Consider the following 18214-nt stretch of genomic DNA (forward strand, 5'->3'; position numbering starts at 1 on the left):
GCCCTCCGGTGGGAAGTGGTGGAGACAAAAACGGTAACAGAATTTAAAAATACAGGGGATAAGCATAAAGGATTCTTATATGGAAAGAGAATGGAAGCAAAATAGAATTTAGTAGTACTAAAACAGTAACTCCAATAATTGGGAAATAAGGCCAGTGGCAAACAAACTTCTATGGTCTGTGCCCCAATTATGGCTTGCCATATCTGTAAGGTCTGGAGTGGGCTTCAACAGGAACTCCAGTAGCTGAGGAGTATGTCCGGAGCTGGGCAGAGTGTAATGGTCTGTGCACTGAAACTGGCAAGATTATTTTTATCATATTTGTTATATTGCAACACATGTTATGTGTTTTATCTTATTGGGCAGATTGGATGGAACACGTAGGTCTTTATTTGCCATCATCTATGGAGGTGGGGGGAAGGGGATGGGATTTGATACATGGCCTTCCTGTGGTTGCAATCAAAGTAGTTTACATATTATATACAAATACTTATTTTGTACCTGGCTATGGAGAGTGAGGTTACTTACTCAAGAGTCACAAGGAGCTGCTATGGGAATCAAACCTTGTTCTAGGGCCAATGTATTAATCATTAGATTCTCTGAGGACATATGTGATCTTGATGCTTTTGATGCAATACTTTTAAGAGGTCTGATGGTGTTACATCTCAGCCTCCATCTGAAGTCTGGTATCCTTCTCCCTTGATATCAACGAGGGCAGAGAAGAATCCTTCCTCTTTTTGGGAGGGCTCAAATGATGACCAATCCTGATGGTATCTGTTGACATTCAAACCAAGGGTGATAAAGACATTGTCAATGTTGATGCACCTCTATTGTTTGATGCAGTTTCACGAGCCATGGTGACCAATGTTGATGGACTGGGTTTATTGGTGCCAAAAATTTATTCATGCTGCTTCTCACAACCACAGTTGTCCTCTCTAGATCTGCGAGCACAAAGAAAAAGGGAGGGATCATGAATGGGTCCCAGACACTGCAGGTACCAAGAATGAGAATTAATGATGTATACGGTCATGTTGCACTGGGAACACTCATGATGCATATGGTCATGTTGCACTGGGAACACTTTTTAAAGCCACTGGTAACTTTATTTCAAGGAAAACATCTACAAAAACAAAACCAAATTACACAATGCTGAAAAATATCTGACTTGGTCCAAGGCCAACCGAGGACAAGAGAGGGCCAACAAAAAAGAAAGGAAATTTGAAACACCTGAAAAACCTAACAAACTGTTATTGGGGAAAAAGTGACCCCATATTGACAACAACAAGAGTTACACAAGTGAAAACCAGAATAATGGCAGAGAAATGCCTCAGCTCAGATGTAAGCCGACAGGGAGAACCAAAAGAATGCGACTGTTATTCATACACTGCTGAAAAAAACAGCGACTGGCTACATCTGTGAAACAGGGGCAGAAAGGAAAGCATGTGAACATGCACAGTAAAACTCTCTCAAAAATGTTTTTGGGAGCTGGACAGCTGTTCCTGTGCTGGTTCTGTTGGAGGACATCAATCACATGTGAGGATATCAGTATCCTAATTTTCTTCAGAGAATGAGCAAAATACTCTTGAAGAGCAATTTAGGGGCACTTTGAAAAGGTACTAGGAATCAATAATCCAAGAATATACTAGGCCATTAGTTTACATAAAACCTGAACTAACCTTCTTTGGCTGGGAAACTGGCTGTAACCTTTTGGGTGCCTGGCTTTCGGGGTAGAGAGCAAAATCTATAATTAGTACAGGTATGAGGGGATGAAGAGAAAGTATTTTTCATCCCCTCCTACCTGTACTAATTATGGATTTTACTTTCAACTCTGAAAGCCAGGCACCCAAAAGGTCACAGCCAGTGACCTTTTCCTCTTATGGTAGAAAGATCTTCTGAAGTGCCCTCTTGAGAACACACTGGGAGATAAGGAAAGAAGGCTGGAAATTGCTTTGGAGAGAGAGATTTTAACATCTTCAAGCGCTTTCTAACCAGAGTAACTCTCTTTCATTTTACCTCTGAAGAGATTCTCTCCTGTGTAAAATTCAGCCATGAGCTTCTCTGCTTGTTGTAATCAAGGTTAGAACCTTGAAGCCATGAAAGTTTGCTATGATTACTTCAGCTCAGTAAGTCACCTGTACCCTGCTTGAATGGCTGACCACTTTACCCCACATGACGTGTGGATGTATGCTAAATCCAATATACTACTGAAGACTTGATGCCACACGTCCCCAGTGGGGGTTTTGGAAGAACATGAAGCAGAAGGGATTGGCAACTTCCAAAAAGCAAAACAAAATTCATCAATCATCCAGTTTGTGGAGCTTCTGGTTCTGGCTAACTTCACTCTGAGAAAGCTTACATAAAATGGAGAGATTATCTTCAGGAGGAAGAAACCACCACATCAGAAAAGCATTAGTAAGGGCTTCTACAGAACAAGGCCTACAATTCTGACACTCTCCTTGCCAACACAATAGCTATCAAAACCACCATTTTGAGGGAAAGATCCTTCACAGATGCCGATCTCAGAAGTTTGAATGAAGGGCCTGTCAGGATATTAAAACCAAACTGAAATCCTACAGTTGGAGAATAAGCCAAATCTTTGGTCTAATTTGCTTCATCCCCTTCTCTAGCAATAAACATCCAACAGGGAGTTTGCAGAAACTTACCCAAAAAGCAAGAGTGTGCCACTACCTAAGCCGCCAAAGCTTGCTTCAAGACTCTCTACAAAATTACCAGATCTCAGAAACTTGTGCACACCAATGGAAGTGGGCCTGAATCAGGCACCATTGCTCAAAAAGCAAACATGTAGACTGTCTCCAGGCTTTGAGAAGAGTGAAAATGATCAAGACTGACTAGTCATACTTCCTCAGGCAACTCTGTAAGCTGGAAGGGATCAGATCCTCCATCTCCACTGGACCTTGCTTTGAAATTCTTCACCCCCTTGGTAGTGGGAGAGAGTGTGCAGCAATAATTGTTTCAGAAATGCATAACACAGAGCACCTATACTGGGGTGACAAGAATCACAAGTTATGGGGTTATGGTCTATCCTCCAGAGGATGCTGTTGATCAATGGCTAAGGAGGGAATAAATAGAAGGGTTCTTGTTGATGCCAGGAATGTGCCAATGCATTAATCCCATAGAACCATTCCCTCTTCTGGCTGAAAAATCACATATACTTGGTATTCTGACAAGCTATCAGTTCAAAGCATGGAGATCCCAGATTTCCATTTGGACTTGGAAGGAAGAAGTTCTGGATCCATTCTTCCAGATTCAGGGCACTTTGGCTGAGAAAGTCCACTTGAACACTCTCCAACCTTGCAAAGTGTACTATTGAGAGATGACTCTCTAGGCTGCTTTTAGTGCTGTCATCATACACTTGCTTGTTGATGCATACTACAGCCATGGCATTGTCTGACATCAAGTGAACCAATTGCCCTTTACCAGAGGGAGAAATGCATTCAAACAGATTGCTTTCATTTCCAATCAGTTGATGGTTCACCCAGCCTCCTGCTGGGATACCACTTTTCCTAAGTGAAGCAGTAGACCCCCACACCTGAAGACTCACATTAGCAGTTTTTAGTACCCACTCAGGGGGTCCAAAGGAACCTCCCTGAAGAGGTAGCAAGGATTGTTCCACCATGCCAGGCATTGGCACAGGGTTCCAAAATGGAATGCTGCACTTTCAACTCTTGGGAACTGCGAGGCCCAGTGGGAAATCAACACAGACTAGAGAAGGCCTATTTGTACCCTTGCCCAGGGTATTACCTACAGAGTCATTACCATGGATCTCAGGAACTACAGATAGTCCCAGGCCTGAGGGGCCCTTTGAGCACACAGTTCTTACTACATTACATTACATTAGTGACTTTTATTTTGCCTTAACCTCATAGTTCTAGACGGATTACAAAAGAGGTGAGCTGGACATTTCCAGGAGAATTATAGGATCAGGTATAAATTACAAGACTGTGTCTCAGGCTAAGCACAGCTTTAGCTAGTCTTGACAAAGTTTCTGAATAGCAGGGTCTTTATTTATCTTGGGAAGGTTTTGTAATCAGGTGGTGTTAATAGTATGTTGGCGAGATAGTGATCTAGTTTCACTGCCTGAGTTGCTAGTAGTCCCATCATACAACTTGCATTGGGTACCTTTGATTGGTATTGGTGTGTGTGTGTGTGTGTGAATGGAGTCTGATTTCTCCTTGGCTTGGATAAGTTGTTCTGGATAAGGTAGGTTGGGGTAGCACCATTCAGGGCTTTGAATAGTAGACAGTAAAATTTGAATAAAATTTGTGCTTGCATTGGGAGCCAGTGTGTGCCTAGGTATGCTGTCGTAATGTGATCATATCTGCTTAATGAACAGATCAATCTGAGGGCCATGTTTTGTTCGGTCTAAAATTGTTTTATCATGCCTGAAGGGCACGGTAGATAAAGGACATTACAGTAGTCCAATAGTCCCTGTACTAGGGACTGGACCAGGAGATGGAACTGCTCTCTGTTGAATAATTTTTGTATCTGTCTTAAGTTCCTCAAGACTGTGAAGGATTTCTGGACTGTCTTGTTGATTTGCAGTTGCATGGTGCAGCATCTATTTATTATTACAAGAAGTTTTAGGGCTGGTTACATGTGGTATATGGTGGATTTTATTTCTATATCAGTTATGATTGGAGCTTTGTCCTTTTCGAGCATTAGCAATTTAGTTTTGTCCGTGTTCAACTTTAGTTTGTGGTCTTTCATCCATTTTTTGTGGAAGTTGGCTGGTCAAAAGGAAAGAGTATGGTGATGTCTGCATAACTGTATGATGCTATCCCTAGTTTGTTCAAGCTGGTACTGACGGTGTAGAGGTTGAAAAGCTTGGAGAAAGTGATGATCCTTGGGGTAAGCCACAGGGGTTGGACTAGGATTCTGATTTTTCTGTTTGTTTTGACTCTGAAAGTCCTAGAGTGAAGGAATCCTTGGAACCATGTATGTACATTGCCTGCGATTCCTACTGCTTCCAGTATTTATAGTAGGATGGTGTGATCTACTAGGTCAAATGCTGCAGAGAGATCAAGTTGTATTACCAGCATGTTCTTTCTTTTGCTTAGGTGCTGTCAGGCTGTGTCCAGGAAAGACTCTAGGACTCTAGTAGTAGCTCTATGCTGTAGTTGGTCCTGTATCCAGATTGTGAGGGGTGAATTAGGCTATTGTCTTCTAGGTAGTTTGTGAGGTATTGTGCTATCAGACCTTCCATTAGTTTTATGTATATTGGTATTGATGCTATGAGTCTGTAGTTGGAAGGTAGCTCAATTGCGCTCTTTGGGTCTTTCGTGATTGGGGTGATAATAATCTTGCTGAGCTCCTGTGGGAATTGGCCCTCTATAAGCAGTGATTATATCCATTGCATAAGGTGAGATCGGAATTTTGGAGTGATAATTTTCAACAAGTAAGGGGGGGCAGTTGTTAAGGTCGCATGCTGCATGGCTATATTTTTTTATAGTTGGTTCAGGTCAGGCCATTGTATTGTTGAGAAGTCGGTCCAGATTCTATCTGCTGCGGTGGATTTTCCTTCTGTGGGTTGTAATAATTTCTCATTTAGGAGGCTAAGGGTGTTTTCAAAGGTGGTCCTGATGATTGTGATCTTTTTTTTTTTTAAGAATTCTGCCAGTTGGGTGGCTGAGGGTAGGTTTTCATTGATGGCTAGGTACTAGGAATGGAGTTGGATCATGCAATCCTCAAGAGGAAACAAGGCACCCTGCTTAGTGTTAAAGTGAACTACAAAGTACTTAAGTTCCTAAGTAGGAGACAACTGACCCTTAGCATAATTTGACACCTAGACCAGGTGCTCCAAAATGTGAATGGCCATTGATATGGAAGCCCTCAAGTCTGCTTCCAAACTGGCCTGAATCAACCAATTGTTTAGGTACAGATGTACTCATATTCCCTGTCTATAAAGATGTGCTGCTGCTATCACCCATAGAAAAAGGTTTAAAAACAAAAGACCTGAACTGAAACTCTGCCCAAGATGCAGAACTGCAAGAAGTGTTTAAAAAGTTCATAAGATAGCATAGTGGAGATAGCCCTCTGCCAGATTCAGGGAGGTCATAAATTTGCTGAGCTGAAGCCATCACCGACCAGAGCTTCCAAACAGAAACATGAGCTCAAAGAGAAACATTGACCCTCTTGAGATCTAGAATGGACCTAAAAGTGCAGCTCATCTTGGGGAATACAAAGCAGATGGAGATATTTCTCCAGGCTGCATCAGACCTGCTTAGGTCACTAGAATAGTTCATTATGTTTCCTCTACAAGCAGATGGAGGTATTGAATCCATTTATCTGGACTGGTCTAACAGGATAAGAATCAGTTATGAGCTTCTATTCCTGTTATGTTCTTTTTTTTAAAAAACTTTCATATTTTATTGAATTTGAATTAACATACAAGTATTACAACTTGGATAGGAAAAACGGAAAGGTAACCAGTTATAATTAACTCTCAAAATTAATAAGACATAAGAAAAGAAATTCTATCCTTCTTAGACCTCAACAATCTGTGGAGGGAGTGGTCACTTTATTTAGAAGTAACATAAAATAATATAATACTAAAGGTTTAGCGGTGGGCTACTATCAACTGTACTTCCAATTATCCTCTGGAGATCTTCTTTAAGTCCAGAAAAGACCGCAAATGGTCTGGAACAAAAAAAAGTTAAATTTATTCCTGCATATTTAATGAGGCATTTGCAGGGGTACATCAATTGAAAAGTCGCTCCAATATCTTTAGTTTCTTGCCTCATTACAAGAAAAAGTTTCCTTCTTTCCTGAGTTTCTTTGTTCACGTCAGGGAATATCCATATTAATTGTCCAAAAAAGAAAATTTGTGATTTTCGGAAGTATAATTTTAAGACAGAGTTCAAATCTTGCTGAAAAATAAAGGAGATAAGCAGAGTGGCCCTGTCTTCAATTGTAGATATTGTTGATTCCAGAATTTCTGATATATTGCCCAAGTCCATCGTATGTTGTTGTATTTGATTCTCAGTTCCTGGTTTGCCCCCTGACTTTTTAGAATCAGGCAAATACTAAATTTTATTTAAGGGTGGTATAGCCTCGGGAGCATAGCCAAGATTTTGTATTAAGTACTTTCTAAATAGTTCCACTGGTGAAATTTCTGGGGACCTTGGGAAATTTAAGCCTTCTGTTGAAATTTTCTATTTGCTCTATTTTTCTATGCACCAATAGTTTATCCTTGACCAAAGCATCTAATGTTGATTTTAAAGTATTTATGTCTTCATTCAGTCCAGTGAATTTAATCTCATTATCCAGCTTAGATTCTTCAACAATCTTAGACAGAGTATCTACTTTCCTTACCGAGACCATTGTTTCTTGGGCAGACTTTTGAACTGTTCCTTCCATTTTATGGAGCATTTTCTAGCCGTCCATCAGAGTTACCTCCATTTGGTTTGTAGCAGAACCTGCCACATCAACTGATCTCACCTTCTCTGCGAGTTCTATGTCTACACGACCTCCCTCAGCAAAGGCCTTCCCCGCAGCCACCTTGGCATCGGGCTCACTTTGCAAGTCGGGTATCATGCTCACAGGATACGGAGGAACATTCGGATCCGGAGGCGACAGAGAAGCTTCCGGCTCCAGCGCGGCCGCCATTTTCCCAGACTCCAGCGCTAGCGAGCATCGCTCTCCAGAAAAAAACAGTAGTCCTGGTGGTGAAGTCCTGTGTCAACTGGCGCAATGGCGTCGAAGCATTTGCCGGTGAGGGTCCCGACCGGACTGCGCCTTTGCGCTTAGTGACTAACACTCATCACTCGCCGCCATCTTGGCCAAACCCCCTCTCCTGTTATGTTCTTATTGCACTACTCACACTCTAAAAGGAACTAGAGGCTATTTTTCTAATCTAATCTAATCTAATATTTGTGCGTCACGTATTACCTATGCAGGCTCAAGGCGACTTACAGAGAGAAAAAGGGTACATAAGGTCAAGGTAAGGTCTTGAAGGGTGGAGGAGGAGATTTAACAGGGAAAGGAGAGAGGGAGAGCCTAGTCATAATAGAAAGAGTATACTGAAGGATCATGTAGAGTTCAGTTATCAAAGAGAAAGGTCTTCAGTTTCTTCCGAAATAACGTGTGGTTGGGTTCTATTCTGATTGTTTCTGTGAGGTCATTCCAAGTTTTGACTCCCAGGAAGAGTAGAATATTCACCTATATTTGAGATTTTTTTTGTTGAAGGGAGGTTTAGCTGTTTCCTGTTAAAAGAGTGAACCATGCCTCAGAGAAGAGTTGGGTAAGAGGGGCAGCTGAGTTTCTGTAGAGTATGTGATGTATAATGCAGGATGTTTTGAATTTTATTTGAGATGAGATGGGTAGCCAGTGAAGTTGCTTTAGGTAGGTAGAGAACTAATCATATTTTTTCAATTTGAATGAGTCTTATAGCAGTGTTTTGAATAAGTTGCATTTTGTGGATTAGGGTGGTGTTGAGTCCCATGTAGGCGGAGTTACAGTAATCCAGCTGAAGAATACATTGGAGGTAGAATCAAAAGTCTATTTGAAGGACAAATTGCCACATAACATTGCAATGGAGAAACAGGCAGATTAAAAAATATATACAGTATATAAAAATACCAAAAAGTTTACTAAAGGATGCTACAGGGGGAAAGAGTAGAGAAAGATGACCCATTTGTGAAAATGCTATTTTTAACAATATTTCTTACAAAAATTGAACCCCTGTAAAGAAGACATCCTGTCACTCTGCAGAACCTCCCCCCCCCCTCCTCCCAGAACTGGACAGCGGATAGCGTAGCTGGTTTTAAGAAAGGTTTGGACAAGTTCATGGAGGAAAAGTCCATAGTCTGTTATTGAGAAAGACACGGGGGAAGCCACTGCTTGCCCTGTATCGGTAGCATGGAATATTACTACACCTTGGGTTTTGGCCAGGTACTAGTGACCTGGATTGGCCACCGTGAGAACGGGCTACTGGGCTTGATGACCCATTGGTCTGACCCATTAAGGCTATTCTTATGTTCAACAATGGAAGCGTTCTCATGCAAAATGTCGTCACCGATTTGTGAAAACTTGGGATATCTTGCTTATCTTTGGAGAACTTGTGCCAGCTAGGATGTAGGTGGACAATGTAAAACTATAATGCTAAATACCCAGGAAGAAGACACCTTTCAAAATACTAGTTATTTATTAATGAATCTATGTTTAGGAGAAGCCAAATAAATACTTGTTTCTTACATTCCACATTCTGGAATATGTTTCCCCCTATCATGGCGTCCTAATAGTCTTCACTACTGATCTGAAAGTCACTGGATGCAAGGTAGCCTGAAGCTCTGCACCATAAGGTCTTCAAATCCACAGAACCCTTTTAATTGAAAATTTTTAAGCTGGCATAAATAACCCAGGACACATGCCCCATGTACATTAATCAAGTCTGTTATCAAATATTGTTTTGATAACAAGAAAATGTGAATTCAAAATCCTACTCATGAATTTCAATTTTTCATTGTCAATAAGCCATCACATGCTATTTTCTTTCATGTCATAAGGATTTCTACAACTGTTTATTGTCTTTCCTGCATCAATACAAAAATTCTTAAGATTTCTACAAAACCAAGAGTCCAGAAAATTTCTTTCCCAATTTTGTGATTCACTCCTTTGCTGTACAGCTTTACTTTGTTAGCATGCATAATGGAAGTATTTAAAACTCAAGGCAAAGAGATGCATCATTTTATGTTTCACAAGAGGTAACATCTTTACATGTCTGTTCTCTCTCTGTCTCCAAGCTGCTAGTTCTCTAGAAGCCAGCTCTTCTGGACTCATTCTTATTAGATGATCAGGGGTGATCTCACCTTTCATCACTCTCTTATATAAGACCTGGAAATATAAGAAAAAGTATTGTTGTAAATAAAATGCTACTAATTCTCAGTATTGTACAAATAAACATTAAAAATACTCTGAAATCTCGGTAGTTTCAAAGAAAAAAAGTTTTAATTGAAACTGCTAGACAAATAAAAATACCTACATTGTTTTTTGGGTCTTTCAGGTTAAACATCAAACTTCGGTATTTGTTTTTATATTTAAAATCCGTATCCCGATAAAAAGAAAATAGTTCTCTCTCAATCTTTGCTGCAACTTTTGTTGCTCTTTCCTCTGGAATCTTTGATGCAGATGCCGAGAGCCTAAATAAAGAATTAAGCATTACTTTAACACAAACAAACAAACAAAAAAAGTATACAAAAAAATGTTATAAGATTTCTAAATGAGGGATAACTTTACCTTTTTAGTAGGATTTCCTTTAGAGACTGCCTGACACTTTGTCTGATCTGATCAACAGAAGGTTTCGGAGTAGAGGGAACTGGTGCACATACATTAATAGCTGGGCCCTTTTTTTCAGGTTTCTTTTTCTTGACTTCTTGCTTGTCATCAATTCCTAAAAATTAGTATACCATCAAAAGATAAATTAAAACCTTTCAAAAAATGCTTTTAACTATGATTTTCAATCAATGCTTTCTATCATACCATGACTGAATGTTAATCTTTACAATGATGTATAAATAATAAATTGTGGTGTTTGTCAACTTTCAATCTCAAAGGGTATTTGACAACTCCAGTTTATAAAAGATAATATATTTAATTATACAATTCATAATAAAAAATATATAAGCCAACTATCGTAAAGTTTGTTTATAACACATTTTTGTGCAGCTTAGTTTTGGTGAAATGCCATTTTCCATTAAAAAGCCCAACATGGGGATGTTATTGACTATAAACGGTGGCCGGCATTCCCAGACAGCACATCATCTGCAACCCTAGTCCAGCACTTCATTAATCTCAACATTTGGAAAGAATGGCTGTAAGCAATACAAGAACAAAAGACAAATACAACCCGGGTCATGGAGGCCATGGATTATTTTTTAAAAATGGTGACCTCTGTGAAGTTTGCTCTGACAGAGGAGAACATATCATGACACCTGACCAAGCTCCAGAGAATTATGAAAATTGTGACTAATGCATGAATTTTAGATGAAATAAAGGTAAACAGATCTGATTTTAGTAAGGACTTACAAAAACAAAAATACAGTTGAAGAGGTTGCTTACAAATAGCTTGATGAGTACAAACAAAGGTTCCTGGATATCAAGGATTGGAAGGATAGAGTTGCTTCTTTCTTCATCATTCTCCAAAAGCAAGTGAATATACCTCAAACTAAATAATAGATCTGGAAGAACATTCCCACAAATTTGAGAGAATTGTTGGCAGTCCAGAAAAATTGAAAAGTTAACATTTTTACTGGTTTATGAAGCAGCTTTTGTGGAAAGTGCTGCAACCTGGTTCAGGTATTTTGATACCTACCTTGGACAGCACATATAGAATACCAGGTGCCCCAAAAATGGCAAACCCAGAATAATCCTGGTACAATTATTTCTGTGCAAAGAAGTGAGTTTTAAAAAGGGCTCAAATGGTTTAAATTTAAATCACTGGGTCTCACTGAATCTGGATTAGTTTGGAAACATCAACATGTCCAGTGACCTATATAGAGAAAAAACATTTGACAGGAGGGGAACATAAGCTTTTGCTTTCTAATCATGCTAACAGTAGTTGGTGTTCTTGAACTATACCCCTGAAAATTAAAGCATTTATCGCAGCCATAAGCATTGTTAAAAGGTGAAGTGGAAAGGATGCCATCACCAATAGCAAGAAGAGTGGAGAAACTCAGTACCTCTAGTCTGACAATTCCCAGTAACATAGTAGATATAAAGACCTGTATGGTCTATCCAGTCTACCCAGCAAAATAAACTTATAGCATAAGATATGATGTGATGTTACATATGCATACTTGATCTTGATTTGTCCTTGCCATTTTCAGGGCACAGACCACAGAGGTCTGCCCAGCATTGGCCTTGATCTCCAACCCATTCAAATCTCTCCCAACACTGGTTTTGCTTCTCAATTACTGATGTTGCCATCTAATCACTGCTACATGGAACCACTGTTTGGTTCCATGTAGAAAATAACACGGAGACAAATTTGTCCCTGTCCCCGCGGGATCTAGCCTCATCTTCGCCCTTGCTCCATCCAGGCAAGCTCTGTTCTCATCTGCACAGGCCTCAAACACTTATGATTTTAAAGTGTTTGAGACTTGTGCAGATGAAGACAGAGCTTACAGGGATGGGGCAAGGACAGGGACAGAACTCATGAGGATGGGTTGAGAATGGAGATAGATCCTGAGGGGACAGGGACAAAATTGACTCCATGTCATTCTCTAGTTTCATGCCTTCAGTACAGAATTCTTTTGTGTTTATCCCACACATTTTTGAATTATCGTTTTTATCTCTGCAGAAAGGCATTCCAAGTATCTACCACTATCTACATGGAAATTTATTTCTTGATGTTATTCCTGAGATCTCTTCTCATGGATTCTGCTCCCTCCGGAGTATCCACTCTATTGACTCTGTTTTAGCAACAAAAAGGCAAACTTTTCCTTCTAACCATTCAGCAATGTCTCTCACAAATATATTGAAACAGAATTGGTCCCGCCACCAATCCCTGAGGAACTCTGATACTTACCTTCCTTTCCCTTTGAGCAAATTCCATTTACCCTCTGTTACCTGTCGGTCAGTTTCCAATCCATTTCACTACTTTGAGTCCTAACTTCAGCCATCTCTGCTTCTTCATGAGTCTTCTGTGAGGAATCGTATTCAAAGCTTTGCTGAAATCCAAGTAATTATATCTAGTGCATGTAATTTATTCAGTTCTTTGGTTACCCAGTCAAATAATTAAATCAAGATTCTTATGGCAGGAATTCCCTTTGGTAAAGCCATGTTGCCTCGGTTCCTGCAACCTGATTCTAGAAAGTTAACTTTTCCTATTGCAGCAACTTATATCCTAATACCGACATGAGGCTTACTGGTCTGTAGTTTCCTACTTCTTCCCTGTCCCAGCTTTTGTGAAGAGGTCTACGTCTGCTCATCTCCAATTCATGGAATCTATCCAGTCTCTAAATAAATAAATCCTTAAGAGGTTCCCATCAGAATTTCTCTGAGCTTCCTCAATATCCTGGGATGTTATCACATTCATAGCTTTGCCAACTTTCAGGGGGCGGAACCTGTGGCATATGAAGATGGCGGCTTAAACGCATCGCACCTTCCACTCAGCGAGATTTAAATTCCTTGTACCATTCCATCTTGTGGAGAGGATTTTATAATAAATTTAGCTGTGAAGCAGAATAGCAGCTTCAAAACAAAATTGAAAAACTTTCTGGGCCCAAAATAGTGAGAAAAGAGTGAAACAAGATTTGCCGACGCCACTGAAAGTACCGCCCAGAGAATTTCAAGAGGTTATGGAGCAGGTAATGAAAGAGCTAGCTGCCATAAAAGGCATGATAAAAGACAGTTCGGCAACTATTTTGGCGCTGCAGCAAGAAAAATCAAGCATTTCTGTGCAATTAAATAATTGTACCATTAGAACAGATGAAATTGAGCACTGTACCTCTGTGTTAGAAGATTCTGCTGTCAGTTGGAACTGTCAAAAATTACAATTTGAAACTTTTCAAAAGAAACTGGAAGATTTGGGCAGCCATTGTCATCAGAAAAATCTGCGTATTTTGGGAGTGCCAGAAGGAGCTGAAGGTGTGGATATTTTGCAGTTTATCGAAGGTCCTTGAGATTTTACAAATCAAATTTAAACACCTGTTTGAAGTTGAAAAGGCGCACAGAATCCCAGCTAAAATAGAAGGCCATAACCGTGGCCCGAGGCCTATTATTTTCAAACTGCTACGCCATTCACAAGTGATGGAGATGATAAGTAGAGCATGTAATAGCTCTGATATCTGTTGGAATGGAGTTAAGCTACATATAATGCCTGATTTTGACAAACGTACAGCTCAGCGCTGTAAGCAATTTCTGGAGCTGAGGCCCCAACTAAAAGCCCTTGGAGCTCAATATGGGGCTTTTTTTTCCAGCGGTCATAAAAGTGACTTATAATAATAACACACATAAATTTGACAACCCAATTGATCTGAAAGAGTTAATTAGAAATCTCAATGCAGAAGGAATTTAATATATTTGGGACTATGCTAACTGGTAAAAGACAATGTGAAAAGATGTTAATATTTTGGAGCTGTGTTTAATTTCTATATGTTATATGAGCTAATGTAAAAGCTGAGATGATATTTTAATTACTTCGGTACACAGATTATCATTATTGTAGGTTAGAGAGAGTTGTACGGTATGAGTTGCCTTAATGATGGTGAAGGGCTGGCTGTAGAGAAAAGGCATGGAGAATGCAGGGTTATTTGCAGAATGAGTTTTGGGTGGAATGGGGTGGGCATGCAGAGAGTGAAAAATTAGGCATGAGTCGGGTTATGAATGATTGTAGGACGAAAGTGAATGAATAGGTAATGTGGTACATGATAGATTTATTCTAATGTCTAAATCTTATGGATGATATAATTTGTTATTCACTAAATGTGAACGGATTGAATTATCCTATTAAAAGAAGAAAATCTTATAGTATTCTTGCTAGAACTAAAGCCAATATCCTATTTTTACAAGAAACACATTTGAATCGGAAAAAGTCAGAAAAATTGATAGGTGGTTGGGTTAAGGAGTGTTATTATGTGCCTGCTCAAAAAAAAAAGAAAGGTGGTCTGGCAATTTTGATTAGAAAAGGGTTAAACATCACTATAGAACGAAAGATTAGGTTACTTACCTCTGCTAATCTTCTTTCTTGTAAATAGCCTCTGGAATCTACACCAGTGGGTCATTTACATTACATTACATTACATTACATTCGGGATTTCTATTCCGCCATTACCTTGCGGTTCAAGGCGGATTACAAAAGGTTAGTTTAAAAAAGACAGAGTTACAATGATTAGCTAGAGAGGTAAGTTGTAGGTCTAATAAACATTTAGCAGGTTGTTGAGGGTGAGGTGGTTTGTCAAAGAGTTAATAGGTGGTCAAAGTGGAAGTTCTTTTGTTATTATTAGTGCAGTAGTGGGTAGATCAAATGTCAGTTTTAGAGTTACTAAACGGTCGTGATGTTATTGCTGCTTCAGGAATTTCTTGAAAAGTTTGGTTTTTATTTCTTTTCTGAACGTCCTATAGTCTGGGGTGGTCATCAAGAGGTTGGAGATCTGGTTGTCCAGTCTTGCGGCTTGGGTGGCTAGGAGGCCGTCGTGTAGTTTTGTTCTTTTTACTTCCTTGATTGGGGGGGGTATGAATGGGGCGTGCGTTTTTCTTTGTCTTGTAGTGGGTGCTTGGATGAGGCGATTGTTCAAGTATGATGGACTGTCTCCGTGTAGGGTTTTGAATAATATGCAGTAGAATTTGAATTGGATTCTTTCTTGGATTGGAAGCCAATGTGAGTTGATGAAGGCTTCAGTGATGTGGTCATGTTTTTTTAATGAGTAGATGAGTCTTAAAGCTGTATTTTGGATTGTTTGGAGTTGTCTAATCGTAGTTGCAGAGCAAGGAAGGAATAGGATGTTGCAGTAGTCCAGTATCCCTAGTATTAGGGATTGTACTATAAGTTGGAATTGTGTTCTTTCAAAGAATTTTCGGACTTGTCTCAGATTTCTCATGATTGCGAATGATTTCTGAATTGTTTTATTTATTTGCGGTTGCATAGTGCAGCATCTGTCTATGGTCATGCCAAGTAGTTTTATGGTGGTTTGGATGGGATATTTGATTGCGTTTATGTCTAAGTTGGTTGTGGTTTGGATCTTGTCATTTTCGAGAAGGATGAATTTGGTTTTGTCTTGGTTGAGTTTAAGTTTGTGATTTTTCATCCAGGTTGAGACTGTTTCAAGTGTTTGGTGAAGTTTGTCTGTCATGTTAGGTTTAGAATGATCGTATGGGATGAGGATGGTGATGTCATCTGCATAACTATAGGTGGTTATGCCCATATTGTCCAGATGCGTTCCTAGAGAAGCAGTGTAGAGATTGAAGAGGGTGGGGGATAGTGGAGATCCTTGTGGTACGCCGCAGGGGTTTGACCAGGATTCTGACTTTCCTTTGTTTGATTTTACACTGTAGGTTCTGAGTTTTAGGAATCCTTCAAACCAAGAGTATACTTTATCTGAGATGCCTATTGCGTCTAAGATCTGTAGAAGGATGTTGTGATCCACTAAGTCGAATGCCGCAGTTAAGTCCAGTTGTATGAGAAGCATTTTTTTCCCTGTGCTAAGGTGTTGTCTGACGGTATCCATAAGGGAGCCTAGTAGTGTCTCTGTACTGAAGTTTGTTCTGAAGCCTGATTGCATGGGGTGGAGTAGGTTGTGGTCATCTATGTAATTGGTGAGGAGTTTGGCTACTAGGCCTTCTATAATTTTGACATATAGCGGAATTGAGGCTATAGGTCTAAAGTTAGATGGGTGGTTTTGTGGTGCTTTTGGATCTTTTTGGATTGGGGTGATGACGATTTCGCTGAGGTCAGCAGGGAATGTGCCTTCTGTGAGCGTGAATTGAATCCATTGAAGAATTGTGGTGCGGAATTTTACACTAGAGGTGGTAAGGAGATATGAGGGGCAATGGTTGAGGTCACAGGAGGCATGGCTGTATTTTTTGTAGAATTTGTTGAATTCTGACCATTGTATGTTGGGGAATTGAGTCCAAATTCTGTCTGCTGCCGTTGCCTCTTTTCCTGGAGGGTGGATTGTGATTGGGCTTTGATGGGATGGGTTAAGGATGAGAGTGGTTCTGGTGTTGGTAATTTTGTTCTTGAAGTGTTCTGCTAGGAGGGTGGGTGATGGTGGAGGAGTATTCGTGGTGGTTGTGTATGGTTTGGTGTCTGTTAATTCTTTCAGGATTTGGAATATTTTTTTGGAGTCTTGGGTTTCCGTGCCTATGAGGTTAGTATAGTAGCTTTTCCTCTTATCCCTTAGTTGATTTTTGTATTGTTTGTTGATTTTTTTCCATTCGGTTTTTGTTTGATCTTGGTTCTTTTTTCTCCATTTTCTTTCTAATCTTCTACACTGTCTTTTGAGTTGGAGTAATTCGTTATCAAACCATTGGTCTGATTTCCTGCTGGTTCTGGTTTTGGTTTGTAGGGGGGCCAGATCATCAAGGATGTTGGTGGACACATTTTTCCAGTGGGAGATGAAGTTTTTTGGGTCGTAGTCTTGTATAGTTTCGTCTACCTTTGACCAAAAGATGGTTGGGTCGATATGTTTGCGTGTGGTATATGTGGTTTTTTTTGATTGGGATGTGTGTTTGGTCATGGTCCAGTTGATGTTGAAGTTGTATGTGTAGTGGTCTGACCATAGGGATGGGGACCATGTTCCGTTAGGAGTTTGGATTGCTGGATTGGATGGTTGGTGAGTCATGAATGCAGCAATGTCCAGTTGATGACCTTTTTCATGGGTGGTTTGTGGGTTTAGGATCTGGAAGGATAAGGCTTTGAGGAATGATAGACAGTTATTTGCTGGTGTGGAGGTTGTGTCTTCTAGGTGTAGGTTTAGGTCTCCTAGGATGAGGTTATATTCTGCTGTTAATGAGTTTTGGTAGATGAAGTTTTCAAATTCATGTCTCACTGTGGTCCAGTTTCCTGGTGTTATGTAGCAGAGCAAGCAGTTTAGTGAGTTTTTTAGTGTTGGGTTTGTGAGATGACACGCTAGGAGATCCATTTGCGGGGTGGATGTATTTTCAAGTATGTTTAGAGTTAGGGAATTCTTGATTATTATTGCTAGTCCTCCTCCTCTTTTTTTTTCTCTGCAGGTTACTGTTATTTTGTATCCTGGCGGGCATACTTCTTTTATTCTTGGGTCTGTGTCTGAGGTTAACCAGGTTTCAGTGAGGAACAGGCAGTCAAGTTTTTCTGTTTTTATCCAGTTTTTTATGTTTTCTGTTTTGGGTCCTAGAGCTCTGATGTTGACATAGGCACATGTAAGGGAGGTTGTGTCGGTCTGGGGAATGTGTGTTGTTTCCGGGTATATGAGTGTTGTGGGGGATGGATGAGATTTTGTTTTCGGAAGTGTTGGTCTTCTTCTCCAGGTAACAGTGATGGAGTGTTGAGTGCTGGCGTGGTGGTTCGAGTTTCTTGATGTGATTATTCTTCTGTTGGGATGTTGGAAGTTGGTTGTACTGGAGGATGTGGTTGCGGTGGGTAAGTTGTTTGCTGCTGCTTTCCAACTAGAAATGAGGAGGATTATCAAAAGGGTGGCTAGTGTGTGTGTATGCAGGAAGAGCTTCATTTTTTGATGTCTGGTTCGGGGTGTTAGGTAGAAGGAATGGTTCTCCCTTT

General features: G+C 40.0%; 1 protein-coding gene across 6 annotated transcripts in view; it reads right to left on the bottom strand.

The window, feature by feature from the left end:
• PHF3 (PHD finger protein 3) overlaps window positions 1-18214 on the bottom strand; it is a 299402-nt gene that overhangs the window by 80255 nt on the left and 200933 nt on the right. For all 6 annotated transcript variants that reach the window (XM_033935349.1, XM_033935350.1, XM_033935348.1 and 3 more), the window contains 3 exons: window positions 10252-10405; window positions 9998-10154; window positions 9733-9849 (listed from right to left, as the gene is read on the bottom strand). In XM_033935349.1, coding sequence (XP_033791240.1) covers window positions 9733-9849; window positions 9998-10154; window positions 10252-10405 — 428 coding nt within the window. The remainder of the gene's footprint in view (window positions 1-9732; window positions 9850-9997; window positions 10155-10251; window positions 10406-18214) is intronic.

Source organism: Geotrypetes seraphini, chromosome 3 (genome assembly GCF_902459505.1).
Source record: "Geotrypetes seraphini chromosome 3, aGeoSer1.1, whole genome shotgun sequence".
NCBI lineage: Eukaryota > Metazoa > Chordata > Amphibia > Gymnophiona > Dermophiidae > Geotrypetes > Geotrypetes seraphini.